This window comes from Bufo bufo, chromosome 10 (genome assembly GCF_905171765.1).
Source record: "Bufo bufo chromosome 10, aBufBuf1.1, whole genome shotgun sequence".
NCBI classification, from domain to species: Eukaryota; Metazoa; Chordata; class Amphibia; order Anura; family Bufonidae; genus Bufo; species Bufo bufo.
The window spans coordinates 145658575-145681517 of NC_053398.1; the positions used below are offsets into that span (position 1 = coordinate 145658575).

General features: G+C 53.1%; 1 protein-coding gene across 1 annotated transcript; it reads right to left on the bottom strand.

The window, feature by feature from the left end:
* Nucleotides 1-1899: 1899 nt before the first annotated feature.
* Nucleotides 1900-20717, bottom strand: GLG1 (golgi glycoprotein 1). The gene is made up of 27 exons (XM_040408862.1): nt 20333-20717; nt 16701-16733; nt 12383-12469; nt 11394-11609; nt 11111-11314; nt 10492-10563; nt 10232-10415; nt 9814-10028; nt 9590-9711; nt 9410-9511; nt 9178-9331; nt 8626-8763; nt 8209-8295; nt 8059-8121; nt 7772-7885; nt 7605-7693; nt 7202-7319; nt 7017-7109; nt 6797-6934; nt 6583-6706; nt 6367-6509; nt 6088-6189; nt 5893-6000; nt 5176-5296; nt 4502-4608; nt 3749-3912; nt 1900-2204 (listed from the first exon to the last, which is right to left on the bottom strand). Exons 1-27 carry the CDS (start codon nt 20612-20614, stop codon nt 2183-2185), a joined length of 3402 nt encoding a protein of 1133 aa, XP_040264796.1. The 5' UTR covers nt 20615-20717; the 3' UTR covers nt 1900-2182.
* Between the last annotated feature and the right edge of the window lie 2226 nt (nt 20718-22943).

Sequence of the window (22943 nt, forward strand, 5' to 3'; positions counted from 1 at the left end):
ACCATTCCTCAGTGGGATTTATATATAGCCTTAAAGGAATTATGCGATGCACCCCGTGAGCCTCTTGAGGAGGTTCGCCTCAAATACCCATCTTGAAGATTATGTTTTCACTTGTCATCACAAGAGAACAGGAGAGCTGCAGGCTCTTATCAGCTGAACCATACATTACATTCCAGCCAGATAGGTTACTGCTGAGATTCCTTCCAGGTTTCTTGCCTAAAGTTCAATTTTTTACTTACCTTAATCAGATTATTTCTCTTAAATTTTCGTGTCTGAACTCCTCTCTTAAGAGGAAAAATTACATACCCTAGACATTTCTAGATGTCTGAGAATCTACTTGACTTAAACCAAGGATTTCAGGAAAGAGGAGAGCATTTTAGTTCTTTTTCATGCAGGAAAAAGGGGGTCTAAGACCTCAAAGTCTACTGTGAGTAGATGGATCAGGGAAACAATTTTCCTTTTCATGTAAGGGTTGGATCGTCCCAGTTTTGTTTTCACCTTCTGGACAGAATGAAGTTTGATTCCACTGGATCAGATTTGTAGAGCAGCTTCGTGGAGCTCACTCCCAACATTCTTTAACCACTATAGGTGGTCTGCCCAGATTTCAGAAAGTTCTGCCTTTGGGTGTTCGGTCCTGAATTCCATTTTACATGAGGACCCTTCCCCCTGTGGGGATACTACTTGTTAATTCTCAATTACGGTGCCGCTGGTAGGACGTAAGGGAAGCGTTGATTTCTAAAGTTAATGTTTTCCCCCAGTAGCCCCCATTTTCGTCCTTGATAATAACAATGGGTATTGGGATCACCAGCCTTTATTGGGGATGGGGCAGAGTTAATTCGAATTCATTGATATTCATAAAACTATCCACCTGTCCTACCAGCACATGGGGCAGAAATAACCTATTACTGTGCTGTTAGGACTAAGGGAAAACAGATTTCCATTAGAAATTAATGTTTCTTTCTAGCAGAACCTTCCAGGAACATTGTGACAAGGACAAACATGGCCGAACTTTAAACTTTTAAGGTCCATGGCCTTTTTCAAATCCTTCCTGCAGGATGTCCAAGATGTTGATAATCTGCGCTTACCCCTTGTAGACCGAACTCTGGACTGTGACATAAGCGAGGCCGCTAGGATATAATACAGGCTGGACAACCCTCAGATGGAGGCTCTTCAGGTCTTGGTAGTTTTCTTAAATGCACACGATTTGCACTGATGGACTTTTTAACACCCGATTCATCTGGATGAGATGAGGAAACCACAACCTCTTCATCCATAACTGTGGCCTGGATTTGAACCAGCCGGGGGATTTAGCAGCAGGGTAATATCTACATCCTGTGCACTGTGGTGGTGGTGGTAATCATATAATACAAAAATAGTAACTAACCCTAATGTAGGTGTTTAGGGCGAGGCGCAAGGGGACTTTGTGATGTCACAGGGTCACTTGACATTCAAAGCCACAATTTCAGAGTCCTTACAGCGCATGGAGTTTAGACACTACCCATTCACTATGCACAGAGAGAACCTGGTAAAAAGGCCAGATCCAAGTCATAGTGGCCAGAAACAGCGCCTCATGTACACACACATTGGACTATTGGGTAACGCAAAACTTGTCGAAAGGTTGGGTGCGCTTTAACTATATGGTACAGGTAACACAAATCAGGTGCATTAGGCACTCAAATGACCAGAAGGCTTTAAATGATTTTTGTGCTGTTTTGGCTGCAAGGAGCACAAGGATCTGTAGCTGGAATAAAGGGGAACCCTGACCGATCTGAGGACTCATGTTCCCTGCTAAATTCATGTCAAGTGACAGCACACGTGTGTAGGTAGCATTTTTGTTTTTTATTAAATCTTCCCATTTTCTGTACAGAAAAAAAAAAAATGCACATTTTTCCTTAAACATCGGTAACATTTCAATATGACACAGCATGATGAGAATGACGTCATCTATACACAAGGGGAAAACCATTTACAGAAAGAAAATGTACTCGTTATGTGGAAGCGACTGGTTCCCTGTGCACAGCAGGCTTAGCTCCAGTGTATATTGCACAACCAGTACGGCAGTACAGGACTGATGGAGTTAAAGCCGGTTACGGGGTCTGGGGTGGTCTGTGGTTGCAGTCCTGGCTTTAATGAGTAGGGGGTTTGCTTGGAGTGTCGGACTATGCTGCAGGCTTGGGTGCAGTTATCGGCACATTTTCTTGTAGCTGATGAAAAGAAAACAACTGGTGAAAAGTTTCCACTGGAGGCGACGGCACCACCCTGGATAACGCCATATCATACAGCAGCAGCTGCCCAGGGTGCTAGCCCCAGTGCAGTCCTGCAATAGACAGGGCATGGCGGCTTTGTCTGCATAGCCTTATCCAGGTCCTATAGCGGGTGGGGTAATGGCCGTAGCTGTGGCGCTTGCTATACTGAGCAGAGTGGAATGTTTTCTGAAAATCTCTGGTAGCAGAGGGTGCACAGACGGAGGGACCCCCTCTGCAAAAGGGGAAAGAAAACAGAGAAACCAAGGGCTATCCTGGAAGACAAAGGGTTAAGCAACGAGGTCATCAGAGGAAAGCGCACTTATAGAGGAGCAATAACCGTCAATGCTGAAACAGGTCACATTCAGGAAAAAGCCACAGAATCTAAAAATTTGCCCTGTATGTCCCCCTTCCCCCACAGCTATAGGGCATCGTACCAGCGGCAGGCTGGTTGTGTTCACATTTTACATGGGGGTACGCACTGAGCCCAAACACCCTGCAAGGCTCCATCTGGACTAGCAGAGCACGAGAGGCGGGTGCAGGGCACAGTAGTGCAATTCTCCAACAGAGAGTGCAACCATCCACAGTGTCCGTACGTGTAACCCTTAGATGCCTGGGCGGCTAGCAATGAGACTGACTGCTGTGGGGGAGGGGGGGAGAGACTCAGTCATACTGTGGAACCAGACGGCAGCACCACAACAAGCAAAATAAGAGTAAAAAAGAAAAAAAATTGATAAATATTAGACGTTTCACAATGAGAGGAGCAGGAGAAACACAAGTCAGATTAAGACAAAGCCAGGTCATGACGGGAGCAGATGTAGTGTCTGCTTCTCTGGACCAGCATGGAGGAGAACCAGTGTCATGGCTGCCTCCTTCCTGCTGGGGTCACATACTTTCTGAGCAGCTGACGAGAGTGGGTTCTTCGGAGCCGTTTTGTGTACACGGCGCTGGGAAGGAGCAGATTTGGCAGCACAAGAGCCAGGCGCACGGATCCATCTTTGCAGACCTCCACAGCTTCTGAAAGTGCTCAGTCTCCAAAATCTCTTCCACATCTCATGGTGGGGTATGCAAAGTGGCTGAGGCACTGCTTCCAACTCAGGAGGCGTATTGTTAAAATAATCCCAGTCTCCTCTCTACCCCCCACCCAAAAGAAGAAAAAAAAGAAAGAAAAGGAGTCCACATAAAGCAAAACGGCACTAGGAGACGGGGCTGTGCAGCGGAGTAAGGCCTGCAGTCTCTGGTTACAGTAGCCATGTTTTGGAGGTCTTGATCAGGACAGAATGGATGAAGCAGGGGAGATGGGATGCTTGAACTAAAAGGGGAGAGGGGACCCCGCAGTTGCTTCCATCTCTCGCACTGGAAGGAGTGGAGGGGAGGAGGAGGAAGATGGGATCAGGCTGCATGAGAGAGCTGTACACATGGACACAGGGCCGTCCTCCCTCCCCAGAGCCCCCTGCTTCTCAAAGCTGTTGCTGAGGGGTGTAGGAGGGGGTCTTCTGCTTTACCTGTCCTTCATCTCTCGTGTCACCCTCTTGGTGATGCGCCCACACAGAAGGCCTCCAAAGAATAAGACGCAAACTCCCACCATAATGATTGATAGGATGTAGTTCTTGGATGGAGAGGTCATCACTTGCATTGCCAAATCTGAAAATCCATCAGCCGGGGCCACCTAGAAGGAAGCACACGTGTAATAATCAGTTACAAGACCCTGTGCGACCAAGGGAAGCTCCAGAATTCCTGGCCGCACAGCGTCATACAACGTACGTCCGGAAAAGCAGAAAGAGATGCAAATGAACTCTTAAACTTTGCAGCTAATGCCACCGGATGTAAGGCAGATATCCTATACGTCAATGTTCGACCCTATATTACACGTAAGCCAGCATCTCATCTGCAGACAGATGTTTCGGGGTGTTTGTCCCTCATCAGTGCAAAGCAGAGAGGACTGGCTTAACTGGGGGAGAGGCCTAAGTCAGGATTTGTAGGGTAGCATCTCTCCTTGGGGCCAGCTACAGGCTGCATAGACTTGAGCAATTACCTCTGCGAAAGTTAAAGTCAATGCGGCGGGCAGCACAAAGCCCTGACCCTTTTTCATGCAACTTTGGAAAAGTGTTGAGAAGCCAAAAAAGGTAAACATTATGGCGCACATAATGTGTGACTTTTTTACGACAAAATAGTGGCTCAAATAACTTGCGTTATTGGCCTCCTATAATCAGTTATGAGTAACCTTCTGGGTTTCTACTTGCTGACAGGTTCCTCACCTTGGCTGCGTAACTCCACATATCCAGCCGGTCCTGCAGTCTCTTCTTGCACTCTGGCTGCAGCCGAACCATCTTATCCTGCAGCGCTTCAATTAAGCAGGACATCTCTGCGGGAGAAGACAGTGCGGTTACTCCTCTGCACAGGGTCATCCTACAACAGGTTCCAAATCTACAGCATGGCATCAGCAAAAGGGCTTTCCCAGGGATTTAGACGCCAAATGACGCAGAGGGTTGATGGTAACCTGCACAGACACCGTCATAAGGCAAGCGGTCTGTCAGGATTTGCTGGTAGATCTGGACAAGTTTCATCTAACAAAACCGCAGCAGAAAAAAATAATGGCTACGTATCAAAGGTTTTAATTGCGAGGGGTCTGTGCAGCGAGAGCCCCACGATCACTAGAATGAGGAGAGAGACGCTCCTATTACGCACTCTCTTCGCTGCAGGGGATAGAATCAGACTTTCTACTGAGCCCAAAGCTCAGTCTCATGTTAAGCACACCGAATGCTCTCTGCATCCATATGCAACGGATTCGACACTTCAAAATACATCGGGTCGTGTGGATGGGGCCTAAATCTTTGATTAATACATATAACATAAAGAGAAAGTTGTGTGGTTTGTGGATGCAGCCACTTCTTTATAGCACTGGCGCTCAGAGACTGAAGTGAAAACTTACGGCGTCCTTTGCCTGGCGGGATGGCGGCACAGTGATGCTTAATATCCAGCGCGCAGGCAGTGTGCAGTACGGGATCCACAAAGATGTCCGCTTTACTCTCCTTCAGCATGTTCAGAACCTCCTGTAAAAAGAATCATCAGACTAAGGGGCTCATGCACACGAACGTATTTTCTTTCCGCTTCCGTTCAGTTTTTTTGCGGACCCATTCACTTCAATGGGGCTGTAGAAAATACAGAAGTTACTCCGTGTGCATTCCGTTTGTCCGCAATAAAGTAGTGCCTGTCCCGCTATTGTCCGCAAAATCACGGTCCGAGGGCCCCATTCAAGTCAATGGGTCAGCAAAAAATACGGAACACATCCGTATTTTGCGGATCCATACTGTAGAAATGCTATGCCCAGCCCATATTGCTCATGTGTTTGTGATTAATAAGTTACTGTTTCTGTATACGATCTGCAAAAAACGGATCAAATACGTATATGTTTTGTGCAATAACAGAACGGAAGAGGATTTAAATCAGAGAAGAAAAAAAAACTAAACTCAGATGCGGAACAACGGATCCGTGAAAAACGGACCGCAAAACAACAACGGTCGTGTGAATGAGCCCTAAGTAACAGGACTCTAAAAAGTTACACACCAGTGTTAACCATTACCTGACCACAGGGCCATAATGGGGGACACCTGCCCTTCTAGGAGATACTCTGTAGTCTGGAGATTACCTTCTTGCAAAGAGGAGCCTTTATTTTCAGCAGGTTCATCTTCAGACATTCTTCCACCTGACCTGTAGGCTCTTGAGCTGCAGCCTCCTCCCCGCACAGTGTATTAATCTGCAAAGACGTCCCATAACGTCACACCAATGATGACATGAGGCCAACAAGGTCGGCCACATAAAAGGTAAAACTTCCCAGACTTACCTCTTCAGAACATTGCATCTGCAGCTGAGGATCCAGCCGGTAATCCAGCGCCGTCTCCTGGATTATTACCTGAATCTGATCCTCACAGTCTGGAGACAGACGCTGCGCAGAAAAAAGGAAGTCTAAGTGATGCACGCCAGCAATGACATGATGGCCACAAACAGCCAAACCAGGGATAGGAGCAACACGAGACGGGGCAGGGAATAACTGGAGAAAATAAAAATGAAGGTTCCGCAAGCCAAGGCTGGGGGTCCCGGAATGGAGCCTTTCCTCACTCACCTGGTCGGCGTATTTCAGCTTCAGGCAGGAGATGACTTTGCCTTCCAGCTCAGTGTCGTCTTTGGCCTCGTTTAGAATGTTCTGGCAGAATTTGGGGATATCCGCTTTGCAGGATTTGCGGAGCACAGGATTCAGGCGATAATCTGTTAGAATAGAGAGGAAGGTCAGGGATGGAGACAGACCCCACAATGTGAAGAGGATGGGAATGAGACCGACCTGTATTCTGCGTGATCTGCCGCTTTGTGATCATCTGTTTACATTTGGGGTCCATGGTCTCGGTGTTCTTGTTATGCTTCAGACACAGCAGGATGTTCTTGGGGTCTGTTTCACTGCAAAATCTCTGAAGAGACACAAGCAGAGTTGTTACTAGAAGTGTTCAAGGAGGGTTGCGGGTGACTATTCCAGCGTGACTGGCGAGGTGCCATCTCACCTTAATCATCTGTTTGCAGACCCTCATGAGTGTGTAATCAAGTTCAGGATCCATCATCTCTGTCTCCTGGAGCTTGAAGACTTTCTGATGACAAGAAGAGCTCAGCTGCTTCTTATTTTCTTTGAGACACTCAATAATCTACAAGGAAGACACGTGATCAGCAAGCAAAAAATTAAAAAAGGCGCATCCATCAACAGCAGCCAGCAAGGGGCAGCCTCACCTGAGCATTTCCAAAGGGCACACTTGGGCAGAGGGCAGCTATGTCGCTTTTGCAGGAGTCGTAGAGCTTTGGTTCTAAGCGGATATCCTCTGACTGCGGAAAGGATCAGGAGTTAATGAGCATTAACGCCGTCATAAAAGAGAGATCCTAGGCTTAGTGGTCTACACTACACAAGAACATCTCACCATCTCCAGCTCCTCGACTCTCAGCTGCTTGCGGCACTTTAAGGACACCCTCTGCTCCTTCAGGTCCTGCAGCGTATCGTTCCGGACTGTGGTGCTGAGACAGATGACAACGTCCACCCTGCACGAGAGATAGTGGAGCTCAGGTAACACTTACACTGATGGATAATACATCAAGCAGCAAAGGCTTGAGCTACACGGTGATCTTGGTTGCAACACTTGTCGAAATGACCAATAATTGCAGTGTCGCAAAACAGCCACTAAACCACAATTATTTTTTTTTTATATTCAGGGGCTGTAACCCCATTCAGTTCAATGGCTGCACTGCTACACAGAGATTGCTGGTCGGGCAACGAGCATCACAGCGGGGTAGCCCCAGCCATGGGCGACCTCCAGGGCCACTCACTTCTGCTTTATGTTGGGGCAGAGCTTCAGAACATCCTCCTTGCAGGCCATCTTAAACTTGTAAGAGAAGCGGAAATCTTTCATTTGTATCTAAACAAAAAAAAAAAAGGAATTGCTAAGATAAAGAAACGCCAAAACATATGAAGAGTTGAGTGTGGTGCCACTTACCAGCTGGAAGTGGGTGACGCCCACCACGCACTTCTCATTCATCTCCTTCTGATGCTTGTTCTGGATTAAACACTCCATGAGGTCCCCTGAGTCGATCTGGTTATCGGCCACCTCCTGAGGAGACAAACCATGCATGAAGATGTGCAGCACAAGGTACACCACCAGCCCACCATATATCCTGCACCCCCCGCTCGTCGGCCTCTGGAACCAACGCTGATCCTGGAAAGCCACGATTCAAAGAGGCAATAATGCCAGTACTCCCCATCCCTGACTACAAGCCAACCTACATGGCAGTATCCCTGAATGATGGGCTCGCACGCTCTCATCAGAAGAGCTTCTATCTGGATGTCCTGGAAGCACAAACATGAAGGCCATCATTAGTCATACGTCCAGTTTAATGTCTTTGTATTGGCTCCTTAATCCAGTGATGCGCTCACCTCCGACTCCAGCTCCGTGAGGTTCCCCACTATCTCCCTGCATTCTGGTACCAGTTCTTCCAAGTGATCCTGCAAACACTCCAGTTCCTAAGAGGAAACACTCGGCATTAACAAGAAGCTCCACCTCCTGCGATGGCGGCATTCGGTGTATTGTTAGCAGACCAGAGGCAATCATTATCAGGAAGAGGGCCGTGGGCAGCACTGGGGCTCGGTGCAAATCTGACCAGGGACAACACATGCAAGCAGTTTGGGTGGGATTCCTCCAGGTTCTCCAGTTTCCTCCCACACTCCAAAGAGATACCGATAGGGAACTTGGAGTGTGAGCCCCATTGGGGGACAAGAAGAGATTATAATGTCTGCAAAGCGCTAAAGAATGTTAAAAAAATAAAAATTCAGATAACTGGAACGGTCACTTACCTGTCCTGTCTCAGTCTTCTCATTGCACCATTTTCCCAGCTCAGTCATGCATTTTGCCTGCATGGCGGGGTCCAGCTTCACATCCAGCGCCCTCTGATGAAGAATACGCTGCACTTCGGCGCGGCACTCACGCGACAACTGCGAGGACAGAATGTGATCTTTGGTCAGACCGAATAAAATGGTTTGCAGCAAGTACATAGGGAACCTAAAACAAAGTCAAATTACATTCCATCTGAAGCCAATGTGCATGGACCGAAACCAAGGGATTGGAGCGTTCACTAGATTTAAAGGACCACAAGCTCTATTTCCTAATACTACATGGATGGGCTCCCCATTCAGGTCCATTCTTAGGTCATCCAGAATGGGGAGGCGCTATAAGGACGGGCAGAGAAACCAGCATGACACGGCAGGTCTCGGACAGGGAAATGCAGAAGGACGTCCACCACATCTCCACACATGATCTACACCAGATGCAATTTCTTCTCAGAACTCCCAACAGAAAGAAATTCCTCATCTTAAGATCTGCTGTGTACACAGTCTCATGACACTCACCCTGCGACCCTGCTCCTCTGTGCGGTATGCATGCCGATACAAGCAGGAGAAGATGGCTCCTGTCGGTATATTATCGCTAGTCTCATTCCAGCCATGGGCATAACACAACCGCGAGGCGTCTCCCTGACATTTCCTGTACAAAACGGGATCCAACCTGGCAAAGGGAGCAGAGGTTAGTAACGTCAACTAGCACGAAGAAGCCGCTTTAACCACAGCCACACACACATCTTACTTCCAGTCCCGGGAGATGAAGTACTGCAGCTCCAGCAGACGGTGCTCACACTGCTCCACCATCTTCTCTGTATACAAGTGCTCCATAAGACATGACAGGATCCTGGAGAAGAGGATGCACAGCTCAGTGTCACACCCTATAACCCTGCCCCTAGACAGCCATACTCCGACAGGCACTCACATTGGATCCCCAGAGCGGATGTGCTTGCAGGCGGTCTGGATGACAGATTCGCAGGCTTCATTGAGGGCGCGGTCTATACGATAATCTGAGGCGGGGTCTGTCTCCTGCACCAATGTCTGCAACTGTATGCAAGAAGAGAATGCCATCACAATGGCGGACAAGCATACTACGGATGTTCTGCGCCGATGTCCTGAATATTAAATGAAAGCAAAGCTCTCGCTTACCGCCTGCTGACACTTTTCTGCAATATTCCCCTTCTCTCCACGCACAACCTTCATCAGGCAATGCAGGGTGCGTCCCTTCCTGTGCAGACCAGAGCAGTGGTGCTCGATCTCCCCACGACAGCTCAGGATGATCTCCGGGCTGAGAGAGAAGTCCTCCATTAACATGCGCCGGTAATCAAGCATCTCTCCTTGGCACTCGCTGCTCACTTGGCGACCTGGAGAACGTACCAAGACCTAAGTAAGAGTCTGGGATGTAGGATCATAAACATTTAGGTTTTCCATATATTACATTAGGGACACTTCTAGATGCATTTACTATGCATTTCCTTTTACTAGTGATCGTGCAGGGCCAGACAACAGAGGCTTACAGGAATCTCAAGTGCCGACATAAAACCCACCCTCCTGCCCCCGCACACACCTCTGTGTACAGCAGACTCCAGGCACAGCAGCAGATAGGAGAGCCGGGCCTCCCTGGAGCGGGGGTGATTCTCCACATTACAGCGATACTTCTTCAGATCTGCCTTACACGACTTAGCCAGCGAGTAACTGACCTTGTAGTCCTGAGCGATGAGCTTCTGACGTGTGGTGAGGGCATCGCGGCACTGCAGGAAGAACAGGGATTAATTCCCACTAGAGCAAACAGCAGCCTGGCGGCATCATGCGGAATACAAGACTCACCCGCTCACTCATCGACTCCTCAAACTTGTGGTTGAACAGACACTTGTAAACCCTTCCTTCGCCAGCCTGGACCTATTCAGAAAGCGACACCATGAGAAGAAAGACTAAAGATGGCTGAACCAGCTGACGATCTGGTGTTAATGAGGTGTTCTGGTCCAACCTCTTCCCTGGACATGACGGTGGCTTACAGAACACAATATATTTAGCTGGCAGTTATCTAAATAGTGTGGCCGGCCGCCCCAGGAGGCGGAGGGAGGGGGCGCCGCCGGCCGCCCCAGGAGGCGGAGGGAGGGGGCGCCGCCGGCCGCCCCAGGAGGCGGAGGGAGGGGGCGCCGCCGGCCGCCCCAGGAGGCGGAGGGAGGGGGCGCCGCCGGCCGCCCCAGGAGGCGGAGGGAGGGGGCGCCGCCGGCCGCCCCAGGAGGCGGAGGGAGGGGGCGCCGCCGGCCGCCCCAGGAGGCAGAGGGAGGGGGCGCCGCCGGCCGCCCCAGGAGGCAGAGGGAGGGGGCGCCGCCGGCCGCCCCAGGAGGCGGAGGGGGGCGCCGCCGTCACCTATGGAACTGGGAGCAAAGCAAGTGCAAAATGAATGTGTCTTTTTTTTATTGCAGAAGCCATAACTTACAGTGTCACAGAATCGCTCTCGATCATCTCTACAGGCGAAGTACAGGTGTCGGTCCAGATGGAAGTCATCTGATGAGAGCTCAGCTACACGCAGTATGGACTGTTTGCACTTATCAGATATGCCCATCTGGGGATCGGTCTCCTCTGCTTCCTTCACAATGGCCTTCTCCAGACAAGAGACCACCTCCCCCTGAGAGTGAGGGTCCTGGGCAAGGAGGGTAAACCAGTAATGAAGAGATGTCTCTTATCAATGGGTGCCAGCGTTTCACAGCACCAGTACTCACCTTCTCTCCAGGTCGGATACTGCCGCACTTCAGGGTGTTTATCTCAGTCCTGCAGTCCTCCATAAATCCGCAGATCAGGCGGAAATCGCTGTATATGATGGCGGTCATTTTGGTGATATACTGGTGGCACTGGTATTCTGTGATATTTGCACGATGATCCACCAAACAGGAGACCACGTAACCCTTCCCAGGAGTCTCCTCTGCACATTCCTTCAGCTGAGGACAAAGGTAAGGCACAGATTACATCACTGACCCCCCAATCCTGCCTCCCTAGAACCCCTCGTCCAATCTCCAGAATAAGGCCACTTTCACTTATGCGTTTTGGCAGCAGAGGATCTCAAAACCGGGCCAAAACGGTTCTGTTGTGTCCCCATGCATTCTTAAAGGGGTCCTCACACTTCAGCAAGTGACATTTATCATGTAGAGAAAGTTAATACAAGGCACTTACTAATGCATTGTGATTGTCCATATTGCCTCCTTTGCTGGATTCATTTTTCAATCACATTATACACTGCTTGTTTCCATGGTTACAGACCACCCTGCAATCCTATAGGAAATAGCGTCAGCCTCTCTGGTGGCCGGGACCATGGGAGCTCATATAGGCTGGTGCCTTTTCCTATAATGTGCAAGCACGACCACCACTGATTGATTGCAGGGTGGTCTGTAACCATGGAAACGAGCAGTGTATAATGTGATGGAAAAACGAATCCAGCAAAGGAAGCAATATGGACAATCACAATACATTAGTAAGTGCCTTGTATTAACTTTACCTACATGATAAATGCCACGTACTGGATACGTTTTTTTAGGATCCTAACAAACCAGATACATCACCAATTGACTTTCAATGTATTAAGTGACGGATCCGGTTTGTTCCGTTTCGATTTCACACAACCGCACCCAAACGGAACGGATGGATCCTGATGTGACCCTTTTGGTCAGGTTTTGAGAAGGTAGCCTGACTGGACAGACGACGTGGGCGCACTCACCCCAGACAGCGTGGACTTGCAGATCTCTTTGGCCACATTCTCGAACTTGATATCTTTTGTCAGGTTGAGTTTAAAGTTCCACAGAAGCTGAAAAACAGAAATCCCAGAAATGAGAAGCGTTGCAGCGGCCATCACACATCAGCCGACCTCAGCGATCAGATGACTGGGTGCAGCACGCGGCCCTGGGGCTAGTATAGAGGTGCCCTGCGCACAGCGAACGCTGGAGCTACGGCATGAACATACCCCGCTTAGGATCAAGGTATCTGGAGGTGCCCAAGAAGGGAAGTCAACCATCTACTCAGCCCTGACAGCTCCCATAGGGGACATGGTAGACCAGGCCTTCCTATACAATGAGATGCAGGTATACTGGGCGGTATATGTGCTGTGCCCCTCTGTATAGGGGACATGGTAGACCAGGCCTTCCTATACAATGAGATGCAGGTATACTGGGCGGTATATGTGCTGTGCCCCTCTGTATAGAGGACATGGTAGACCAGGCCTTCCTGTACAGTGAGATGCAGGTATACTGGGCGGTATATGTGCTGTGCCCCTCTGTATAGGGGACATGGTAGACCGGGCCTTCCTATACAGTGAGGTGCAGGTATACTGGGCGGTATATGTGCGGTGCCCCTCTGTATAGGGGACATGGTAGACCAGGCCTTCCTATACAGTGAGGTGCAGGTATACTGGGCGGTATATGTGCTGTGCCCCTCTGTATAGGAGACATGGTAGACCAGGCCTTCCTGTACAGTGAGATGCAGGTATACTGGGCGGTATATGTGCTGTGCCCCTCTGTATAGGGGACATGGTAGACCAGGCCTTCCTATACAGTGAGGTGCAGGTATACTGGGCGGTATATGTGCGGTGCCCCTCTGTATAGGGGACATGGTAGACCAGGCCTTCCTATACAGTGAGGTGCAGGTATACTGGGCGGTATATGTGCTGAGCCCCTCTGTATAGAGGACATGGTAGACCAGGCCTTCCTATACAGTGAGGTGCAGGTATACTGGGCGGTATAGGTGCTGTGCCCCTCTGTATAGGGGACATGGTAGACCAGGCCTTCCTATACAGCGAGACGCAGGTATACAGGGCGGTATATGTGCGGTGCCCCTCTGTATAGAGGACATGGTAGACCAGGCCTTCCTGTACAGTGAGATGCAGGTATACTGGGCGGTATAGGTGCTGTGCCCCTCTGTATAGGGGACATGGTAGACCAGGCCTTCCTATACAGTGAGGTGCAGGTATACTGGGCGGTATAGGTGCTGTGCCCCTCTGTATAGGGGACATGGTAGACCAGGCCTTCCTATACAGTGAGGTGCAGGTATACTGGGCGGTATATGTGCTGTGCCCCTCTGTATAGGGGACATGGTAGACCAGGCCTTCCTATACAGTGAGACGCAGGTATACTGGGCGGTATATGTGCTGAGCCCCTCTGTATAGAGGACATGGTAGACCAGGCCTTCCTGTACAGTGAGATGCAGGTATACTGGGCGGTATATGTGCTGTGCCCCTCTGTATAGGGGACATGGTAGACCAGGCCTTCCTGTACAGCGAGATGCAGGTATACTGGGCGGTATATGTGCTGTGCCCCTCTGTATAGGGGACATGGTAGACCAGGCCTTCCTATACAGCGAGGTGCAGGTATACTGGGCGGTATAGGTGCTGTGCCCCTCTGTATAGGGGACATGGTAGACCAGGCCTTCCTATACAGCGAGGTGCAGGTATACTGGGCGGTATAGGTGCTGAGCCCCTCTGTATAGGGGACATGGTAGACCAGGCCTTCCTATACAATGAGATGCAGGTATACAGGGCGGTATAGGTGCTGAGCCCCTCTGTATAGGGGACATGGTAGACCAGGCCTTCCTATACAGTGAGGTGCAGGTATACTGGGCGGTATATGTGCGGTGCCCCTCTGTATAGGGGACATGGTAGACCAGGCCTTCCTATACAATGAGATGCAGGTATACAGGGCGGTATATGTGCGGTGCCCCTCTGTATAGGGGACATGGTAGACCAGGCCTTCCTATACAGTGAGATGCAGATATACTGGGCGGTATAGGTGCTGTGCCCCTCTGTATAGGGGACATGGTAGACCAGGCCTTCCTATACAGTGAGATGCAGGTATACTGGGCGGTATAGGTGCTGTGCCCCTCTGTATAGAGGACATGGTAGACCAGGCCTTCCTATACAGTGAGATGCAGGTATACTGGGCGGTATATGTGCTGTGCCCCTCTGTATAGGGGACATGGTAGAGCAGGCCTTCCTATACAGTGAGGTGCAGGTATACTGGGCGGTATATGTGCTGTGCCCCTCTGTATAGGAGACATGGTAGACCAGGCCTTCCTGTACAGTGAGATGCAGGTATACTGGGCGGTATATGTGCTGTGCCCCTCTGTATAGGGGACATGGTAGACCAGGCCTTCCTATACAGTGAGGTGCAGGTATACTGGGCGGTATATGTGCGGTGCCCCTCTGTATAGGGGACATGGTAGACCAGGCCTTCCTATACAGTGAGGTGCAGGTATACTGGGCGGTATATGTGCTGTGCCCCTCTGTATAGGGGACATGGTAGACCAGGCCTTCCTATACAGTGAGATGCAGGTATACTGGGCGGTATATGTGCTGTGCCCCTCTGTATAGGGGACATGGTAGACCAGGCCTTCCTATACAGTGAGGTGCAGGTATACTGGGCGGTATAGGTGCTGTGCCCCTCTGTATAGGGGACATGGTAGACCAGGCCTTCCTATACAGCGAGATGCAGGTATACTGGGCGGTATAGGTGCTGTGCCCCTCTGTATAGAGGACATGGTAGACCAGGCCTTCCTATACAGCGAGATGCAGGTATACTGGGCGGTATATGTGCTGTGCCCCTCTGTATAGGGGACATGGTAGACCAGGCCTTCCTATACAGTGAGATGCAGGTATACTGGGCGGTATAGGTGCTGTGCCCCTCTGTATAGAGGACATGGTAGACCAGGCCTTCCTATACAGCGAGATGCAGGTATACTGGGCGGTATATGTGCGGTGCCCCTCTGTATAGGGGACACGGTAGACAAGGCCTTCCTATACAGTGAGACGCAGGTATACTGGGCGGTATATGTGCTGTGCCCCTCTGTATAGGGGACATGGTAGACCAGGCCTTCCTATACAGCGAGATGCAGGTATACTGGGCGGTATATGTGCTGTGCCCCTCTGTATAGGGGACATGGTAGACCAGGCCTTCCTATACAGTGAGATGCAGGTATACTGGGCGGTATATGTGCTGTGCCCCTCTGTATAGAGGACATGGTAGACCAGGCCTTCCTATACAGTGAGATGCAGGTATACTGGGCGGTATATGTGCTGTGCCCCTCTGTATAGGGGACATGGTAGACCAGGCCTTCCTATACAGTGAGACGCAGGTATACTGGGCGGTATATGTGCTGTGCCCCTCTGTATAGGGGACATGGTAGACCAGGCCTTCCTATACAGCGAGGTGCAGGTATACTGGGCGGTATAGGTGCTGTGCCCCTCTGTATAGGGGACATGGTAGACCAGGCCTTCCTATACAGCGAGATGCAGGTATACTGGGCGGTATATGTGCTGTGCCCCTCTGTATAGGGGACATGGTAGACCAGGCCTTCCTATACAATGAGATGCAGGTATACTGGGCGGTATAGGTGCTGTGCCCCTCTGTATAGGGGACATGGTAGACCAGGCCTTCCTATACAGCGAGGTGCAGGTATACTGGGCGGTATATGTGCTGTGCCCCTCTGTATAGGGGACATGGTAGACCAGGCCTTCCTATACAGCGAGGTGCAGGTATACTGGGCGGTATATGTGCTGTGCCCCTCTGTATAGAGGACATGGTAGACCAGGCCTTCCTATACAGTGAGATGCAGGTATACTGGGCGGTATATGTGCTGTGCCCCTCTGTATAGGGGACATGGTAGACCAGGCCTTCCTATACAGTGAGGTGCAGGTATACTGGGCGGTATAGGTGCTGTGCCCCTCTGTATAGGGGACATGGTAGACCAGGCCTTCCTATACAGCGAGGTGCAGGTATACTGGGCGGTATATGTGCTGTGCCCCTCTGTATAGGGGACATGGTAGACCAGGCCTTCCACTGCCCATTAACCTTTACAAGACTGTTGTGTAGAGGGGGCAGAGGGAGAACTACATGTGGGGCAGTTCGCAGGGGTATTCCAGCCACTGAGTGAATGTCAGAATGGTGGCACCACATCCACCGTGTCCAGCCCTGGAGGACGCCAGGACATGTGATGGTGGAGCGGGAGTATATAGTGTATACAGGCAGTGTGTCTGCAGCCGCCATACTCACATGGTTACAGTCCGAGGAAATCTCGTTGTCCGCCTGCAGAGAAAGAGAAGTCATTAGTACAAGAGCAGACGACAAGACAGAGCCGGTAACGAGCGCCCGCTGCAGACCAGCGGCGCCAGTCACATGGCGGCCAAACACCAGTGTAAATAGGCCACAAACAATGAAAGCACAGATAAACGACGGTGCGCGGCGTCACCGAGATGGCAAGTTTCAGTCATCCGTTACAACGTGAGCGCGTCTGCCAGTGGTTGTGAGCGGCCATATTGACAGGGTGTAGCCATGTGATCTGTAATAGGTCGCCACATCGCCCGAGCTGCATCAAACATATGTCGCCCCCAGCTATCAGCCTGCACGGTGTCCAGGGCGGGGGCGGGGCACACGCCGTCAGATACCAGACAAAATCTCCACATGGAGGGAGCAACTGGAAATAATGGGCCTGGGTCCACAGTAATGCTGGGGGGGGGGGGGGGGGGGGTATTCACACACTGCAGACAGGTGAGTAAATACAGGGGATAGAAGGGGAAGGCGGGCACCGCTCCACAATACCGCCCAAATCTGCAGGGTGTGAACACAGCCAAAGACCAGGCCATAACTGGGAAGAATGCAGCAGGACGGGGCGATGTGTGCCGCGGGCGAGGCGGATATCCAGCGCTGATAACAGGATCTACTGGTATTTTACTGCTGGCACAGAGCAGGGTGTGTGCTGCACATGGCAGCGGGGGACCAGGAGCCCAGTCTGACAACTACGGGGCGAGAGGTGTCAGGGTACCAGCGCAGGGGGGCACATCCCATAATCCCCCGGAGTCTGCAGCAGCACCACACGGCCCATACCCTCCGCCAACACCTGCGGTCATACAGCGCCGTAAGACACCGCAGCAACATGGCGGTCCGAGGACACAGACGCAGGTGACGGCACCCCTCTCCATGCGGAGGTCTGTCAGTCACAGCGCTGAGCGGCGCGCGTCCTCCAGAAATAACCCCGCCATATAATTACCGACTCTGCTATTTCCCTCGAGTTTCTTTTTCTGTCTTATGTGATTCATACCCAGACATGGCGCAGGGTGGCTGCGCCCGGACACCTGTGCCTGTATACTGAAGGCACAAGGAGGGGCAGCCGCCACTGCGACGAATCCACCACAGTACAGGGGCCCCGGTACAAACGTGAATGAGGACCCTTCGACCTCGCTGCACCCCAAATATCACAGAGAGCCGACCTGAGACCCCAGAGGGAGGTAGTCTGCACCCATCAGGGGGCCTTAGGATGGTGCACACATTGGTTGTCTCCACAGGACAGGGGGGGAAAAATGAAGGAGTTAATCATGGAGCCTACAGGCCCGATCCCTCTGAGGAATTTGACACCACAGAGACTAACAGACTCCCGCTGCTGGGGGAGGGGCGATGACCACCTCAGCTGCTCCCAGAGGCAATAACCGGAGTCCGCCCACCCCGGAGGAGACAGTATGAGGGGTGACACCACGCGGGCCCATAGTGGGGTGCGGCATGAGGGGGTGACACCACACCGCCACATATCGGGGGTGACACCACACCGCCACATATCGGGGGTGACACCACACCGCCACATATCAGGACGCAGTCCTCCCGGCCCCCCCCCCTGCAGGCACGTCTCGGGGGGCGCAGTCCTCCCGGGGCCCCAGTCCTCCCGGACCCCCATCCCCTACGGGCACGTCTCGGGGGGCGCAGTCCTCCCGGACCCCCATCCCCTTCGGGCACGTCTCGGGGCCCCCCCCCCTTCAGGCACATCTCGGGGGGGCGCAGTCCTCCCGGGGCGCCCCCCCTTCAGGCACATGTCGGGGGGGCGCAGTCCTCCCGGGGCGCCCCCCCTTCAGGCACATGTCGGGGGGGCGCAGTCCTCCCGGGGCGCCCCCCCTTCAGGCACATGTCGGGGGGGCGCAGTCCTCCCGGGGCGCCCCCCCTTCAGGCACATCTCGGGGGGGCGCAGTCCTCCCGGGGCGCCCCCCCTTCAGGCACATCTCGGGGGGGCGCAGTCCTCCCGGGGCGCCCCCCCTTCAGGCACATCTCGGGGGGGCGCAGTCCTCCCGGGGCGCCCCCCCTTCAGGCACATCTCGGGGGGGCGCAGTCCTCCCGGGGCGCCCCCCCTTCAGGCACATCTCGGGGGGGCGCAGTCCTCCCGGGGCGCCCCCCCTTCAGGCACATCTCGGGGGGGCGCAGTCCTCCCGGGGCGCCCCCCCTTCAGGCACATCTCGGGGGGGCGCAGTCCTCCCGGGGCGCCCCCCCTTCAGGCACATCTCGGGGGGGCGCAGTCCTCCCGGGGCGCCCCCCCTTCAGGCACATCTCGGGGGGGCGCAGTCCTCCCGGGGCGCCCCCCCTTCAGGCACATCTCGGGGGGGCGCAGTCCTCCCGGGGCGCCCCCCCTTCAGGCACATCTCGGGGGGGCGCAGTCCTCCCGGGGCGCCCCCCCTTCAGGCACATCTCGGGGGGGCGCAGTCCTCCCGGGGCGCCCCCCCTTCAGGCACATCTCGGGGGGGCGCAGTCCTCCCGGGGCGCCCCCCCTTCAGGCACATCTCGGGGGGGCGCAGTCCTCCCGGGGCGCCCCCCCTTCAGGCACATCTCGGGGGGGCGCAGTCCTCCCGGGGCGCCCCCCCTTCAGGCACATCTCGGGGGGGCGCAGTCCTCCCGGGGCGCCCCCCCTTCAGGCACATCTCGGGGGGGCGCAGTCCTCCCGGGGCGCCCCCCCTTCAGGCACATCTCGGGGGGGGGGGGGGGGGGGGGGGCGCAGTCCTCCCGGGGCGCCCCCCCTTCAGGCACATCTCGGGGGGGCACAGTCCTCCCGGGGCGCCCCCCCTTCAGGCACATCTCGGGGGGGGGCGCAGTCCTCCCGGGGCGCCCCCCCTTCAGGCACATCTCGGGGGGGCGCAGTCCTCCCTGACCCCCATCCCCTTCAGGCACATCTCGGGGCCCCCCCTGCAGGCACATCTCGGGGCGCAGTCCTCCAAGGGGCCCCCCTTCAGGCACATCTCGGGGGGCGCAGTCCTCCCCTTCAGGCACATCTGGGGGGGGGGCGCAGGCCTCCCGAACCCCCATCCCCTTCAGGCACATCTCGGGGGGCGCAGTCCTCCCGAACCCCCATCCCCTTCAGGCACATCTCGGGGGGCGCAGTCCTCCCGGACCCCCATCCCCTTCAGGCACATCTCGGGGCCCCCCCTGCAGGCACATCTCGGGGCGCAGTCCTCCCAGGGCCCCCCCTTCAGGCACATCTCGGGGGGCGCAGTCCTCCCGGGGCCCCCCTTCAGGCACATCTCGGGGGGGGCGCAGTGCTCCCGGACCCCCATCCCCTTCAAGCACATCTCGGGGGGCGCCGTCCTCCCGGACCCCCATCCCCTTCAGGCACATCTCGGGGCGCAGTCCTCCCAGGGCCCCCCCTGCAGGCACATCTCGGGGCGCAGTCCTCCCAGGGCCCCCCCTGCAGGCACATCTCGGGGGGCGCAGTCCTCCCGGGGCCCCCCTTCAGGCACATCTCGGGGGGGCGCAGTGCTCCCGGACCCCCATCCCCTTCAGGCACATCTCGGGGGGCGCCGTCCTCCCGGACCCCCATCCCCTGCAGGCACATCTCGGGGCCCCCCCCTGCAGGCACATCTCGGGGCGCCGCTCACCTCCCGCACGTCCTGCAGACACTCCAGCACGGCCAGGTTGTTGTTCCAGGAGTTCTTGGGGCAGATGCGGGTGATGTCCTCCCGGCAGGCCTCTTCCTCGATCAGTCTGATGCCGGGGAGTCTGCGGGGCTGGGAGGCCGCAGGCTGAGCCGCCGCCGCCACCCCCACAGCCGCCGGCTCCGGCCCCGCTCCTTGGGCCCCGACCCTCGTACACAAGAGCAGAGCCAGTAGCGCGCTCGCCGCCAGCCAGCACCACAGCCGGACACGTCCGCAGGCCGCCATCTTGCGATCAGCCAGTCACGGAGCTGCAGGCGCGTCACTGTGCACCGGGCACTGGGGAGGCGCGCACGTCAGGACACTCGGCAACGTCACTGCCCTATTACTGCGCCTGCCGCCTCTGCCCTCGTCCAAAATGGCGTCCACAGCTTCTACCGTCGTCCACTCCACAGCCTACAGCCACCAGAGGCCGAGCTGCTCCGTGTCTGCTGCAGAGGCCATGATATATGAGGCGAAGGGCTCCAAAGAGATGGCGGCTGTGACACTGTTCCTCCTATGACTTCAGTATGGCGGCCTGAACCCTGTTATGACCCCTCTGTGCCTCACCCAGGGGCGGCCGGGAACAAGGGAATGTGTTATCAGGAAATGACCTATTGTTTAAATCACGTCTTTATGTTAACGCATTTTTAAAGAATGTTTGATGTTATTTTTAAATTTACATGTAAATATCTATATTTAAGGGGGTTATCCAACCACTTCTTGGTCCGCACAGATCACTTTACGGCGGTCATCTGATTATATCACCTCTGTGTACAGACAGTACAGGGTCCACCCTTCACAATATGTGATATTACAGCTTATCTGCTCCCTCCTGACCTCAGCACAGGTCACATAGCACGCCCAGAAGACTCTCTTATAGAAGTCAATGAGCTCCGCTCCTGACCATTGTGTCTGTGGCCCCGTGGCTGCCGTATAGCAATTTATTTAATGCTCTCTAAATGTTAAGAACAGCTCAGGCAAAATGGCCGCCTCCATAATCATGTTCAGGAAATACAATAAAACATTTGCAATCAGAAAATTAAAACAATTTAGAATAAGCGTTAATTTTTAACGTAAATTTGTTTTCCCTTAGTCCTAACAGCAGCACAAGTAGGGAGTTCTCCCCTGTGAAACTAGTAGGACAGGTGGAATTATTGATGACAGATTTCCTACCAAGTAATTAAATAATTAGTAAAACCCACCCCATAAAGGCCAGACTGCCCATAATTCAGTGCTTTTATAACAAGTAGAAACAACAAGGGTGCTGCTGTTAGGACTAAGGGAAAACAAATTTACGTTAAAAATTAACGCTTCCGTTACGTCCTAACCAGCAGCACAAGTGGGGACCTAGCAAGTAACCCAACAAATTGGGAGGGCCTTTCCCAGGTATAATCCTATTATTATTTTATTTGTATTTTTTTTTTATGAGAGGACAGCAGACAGAATGGTACGTCCGAATGTTACCCCCTCCGAACGCCTAGAGTCTAGGCGATAGTGTCTAATGAAAGTGCTGTGGGAGCTCCAGGAAGCCGCAGCACAAATCTGTTCAAGTGGAACGAGATTTCTTTCCGCAAAAGAAGTAGATATTGCCCTCGTGGAATGGGCGGTGACAAAGGATGGAGGAGCCAAGCCTTGGGATAAAAAGGCTTCCCGGATTGCCTCCTTTACCCATCTACTTAGAGAGGGTTTGGAGGCTTTTAGACCTTTGCTTTTACCAGAAAAGGAGAGCAGTAGGTGTTCCGATTTCCTAAAGTTCGCAGTCCTGTCCAGGTAGATTTTTAGATTTATGGAAATGTCCGATGAGTGAAGGGCTTCCTCTTCAGGAGATGATGGAGTAGGACATAGGACTGGCAGGGAGATAGTCTGATTTTGGTTACCGAATGAGGGAACCTTAGGAGCAAAGGTCGGTAGAAATCTCAACAGGACAGAGTCCTGGAGAAAGAGGGTATAAGGCTCAGTGGCGGCTAGGGCCTGTAATTCTCCAATCCTTTTGGCCGATGTTATGGCCAGTAAAAACGTGACCTTTAAGGATAGAAACTTAAGGTCTACATTCTCTAAGGGTTCAAAGGGGGGAGAGGATAGCCCCTTTAAAACAATGGATAAATCCCATTCAGGGATAGGTCTCAGGATTCTAGGGTTTAATCTTTCGGCTCCCTTGAGGAACCTCCGGAGTAGGGGGTCTTGAGATAATGGTCTACCTAAAGAGGCAGAGAGAGCACTGATGTGGACTCTGAGAGTAGACGGGCTTAGACCCTTGTCCAGGCCGTCCTGCAGGAATTGTAAAATAGCTGAAAGAGGAGAATCTGAGGGTACTACCTCTTTAACAGCACACCACTGAAGAAAGATCTTGTGAATTCTTGAGTACGCCTTGTTAGTAGACTCCGCACGGGAGTGTGAAATAGTTCTCAAGACCTCCACAGAAAGCCCTCTAGCTTCTAGTAGGGGCCTGTCAATCTCCGGGCTGTCAGATTGAGTTTCCTCAGATCTAGGCAGGGGCCTGTGTCCTGATACACAAGGTTCTGCATTAGGGGAAGTCTCCAATATATGCCCTGACTCATCTTCATGAGCTGGGTGA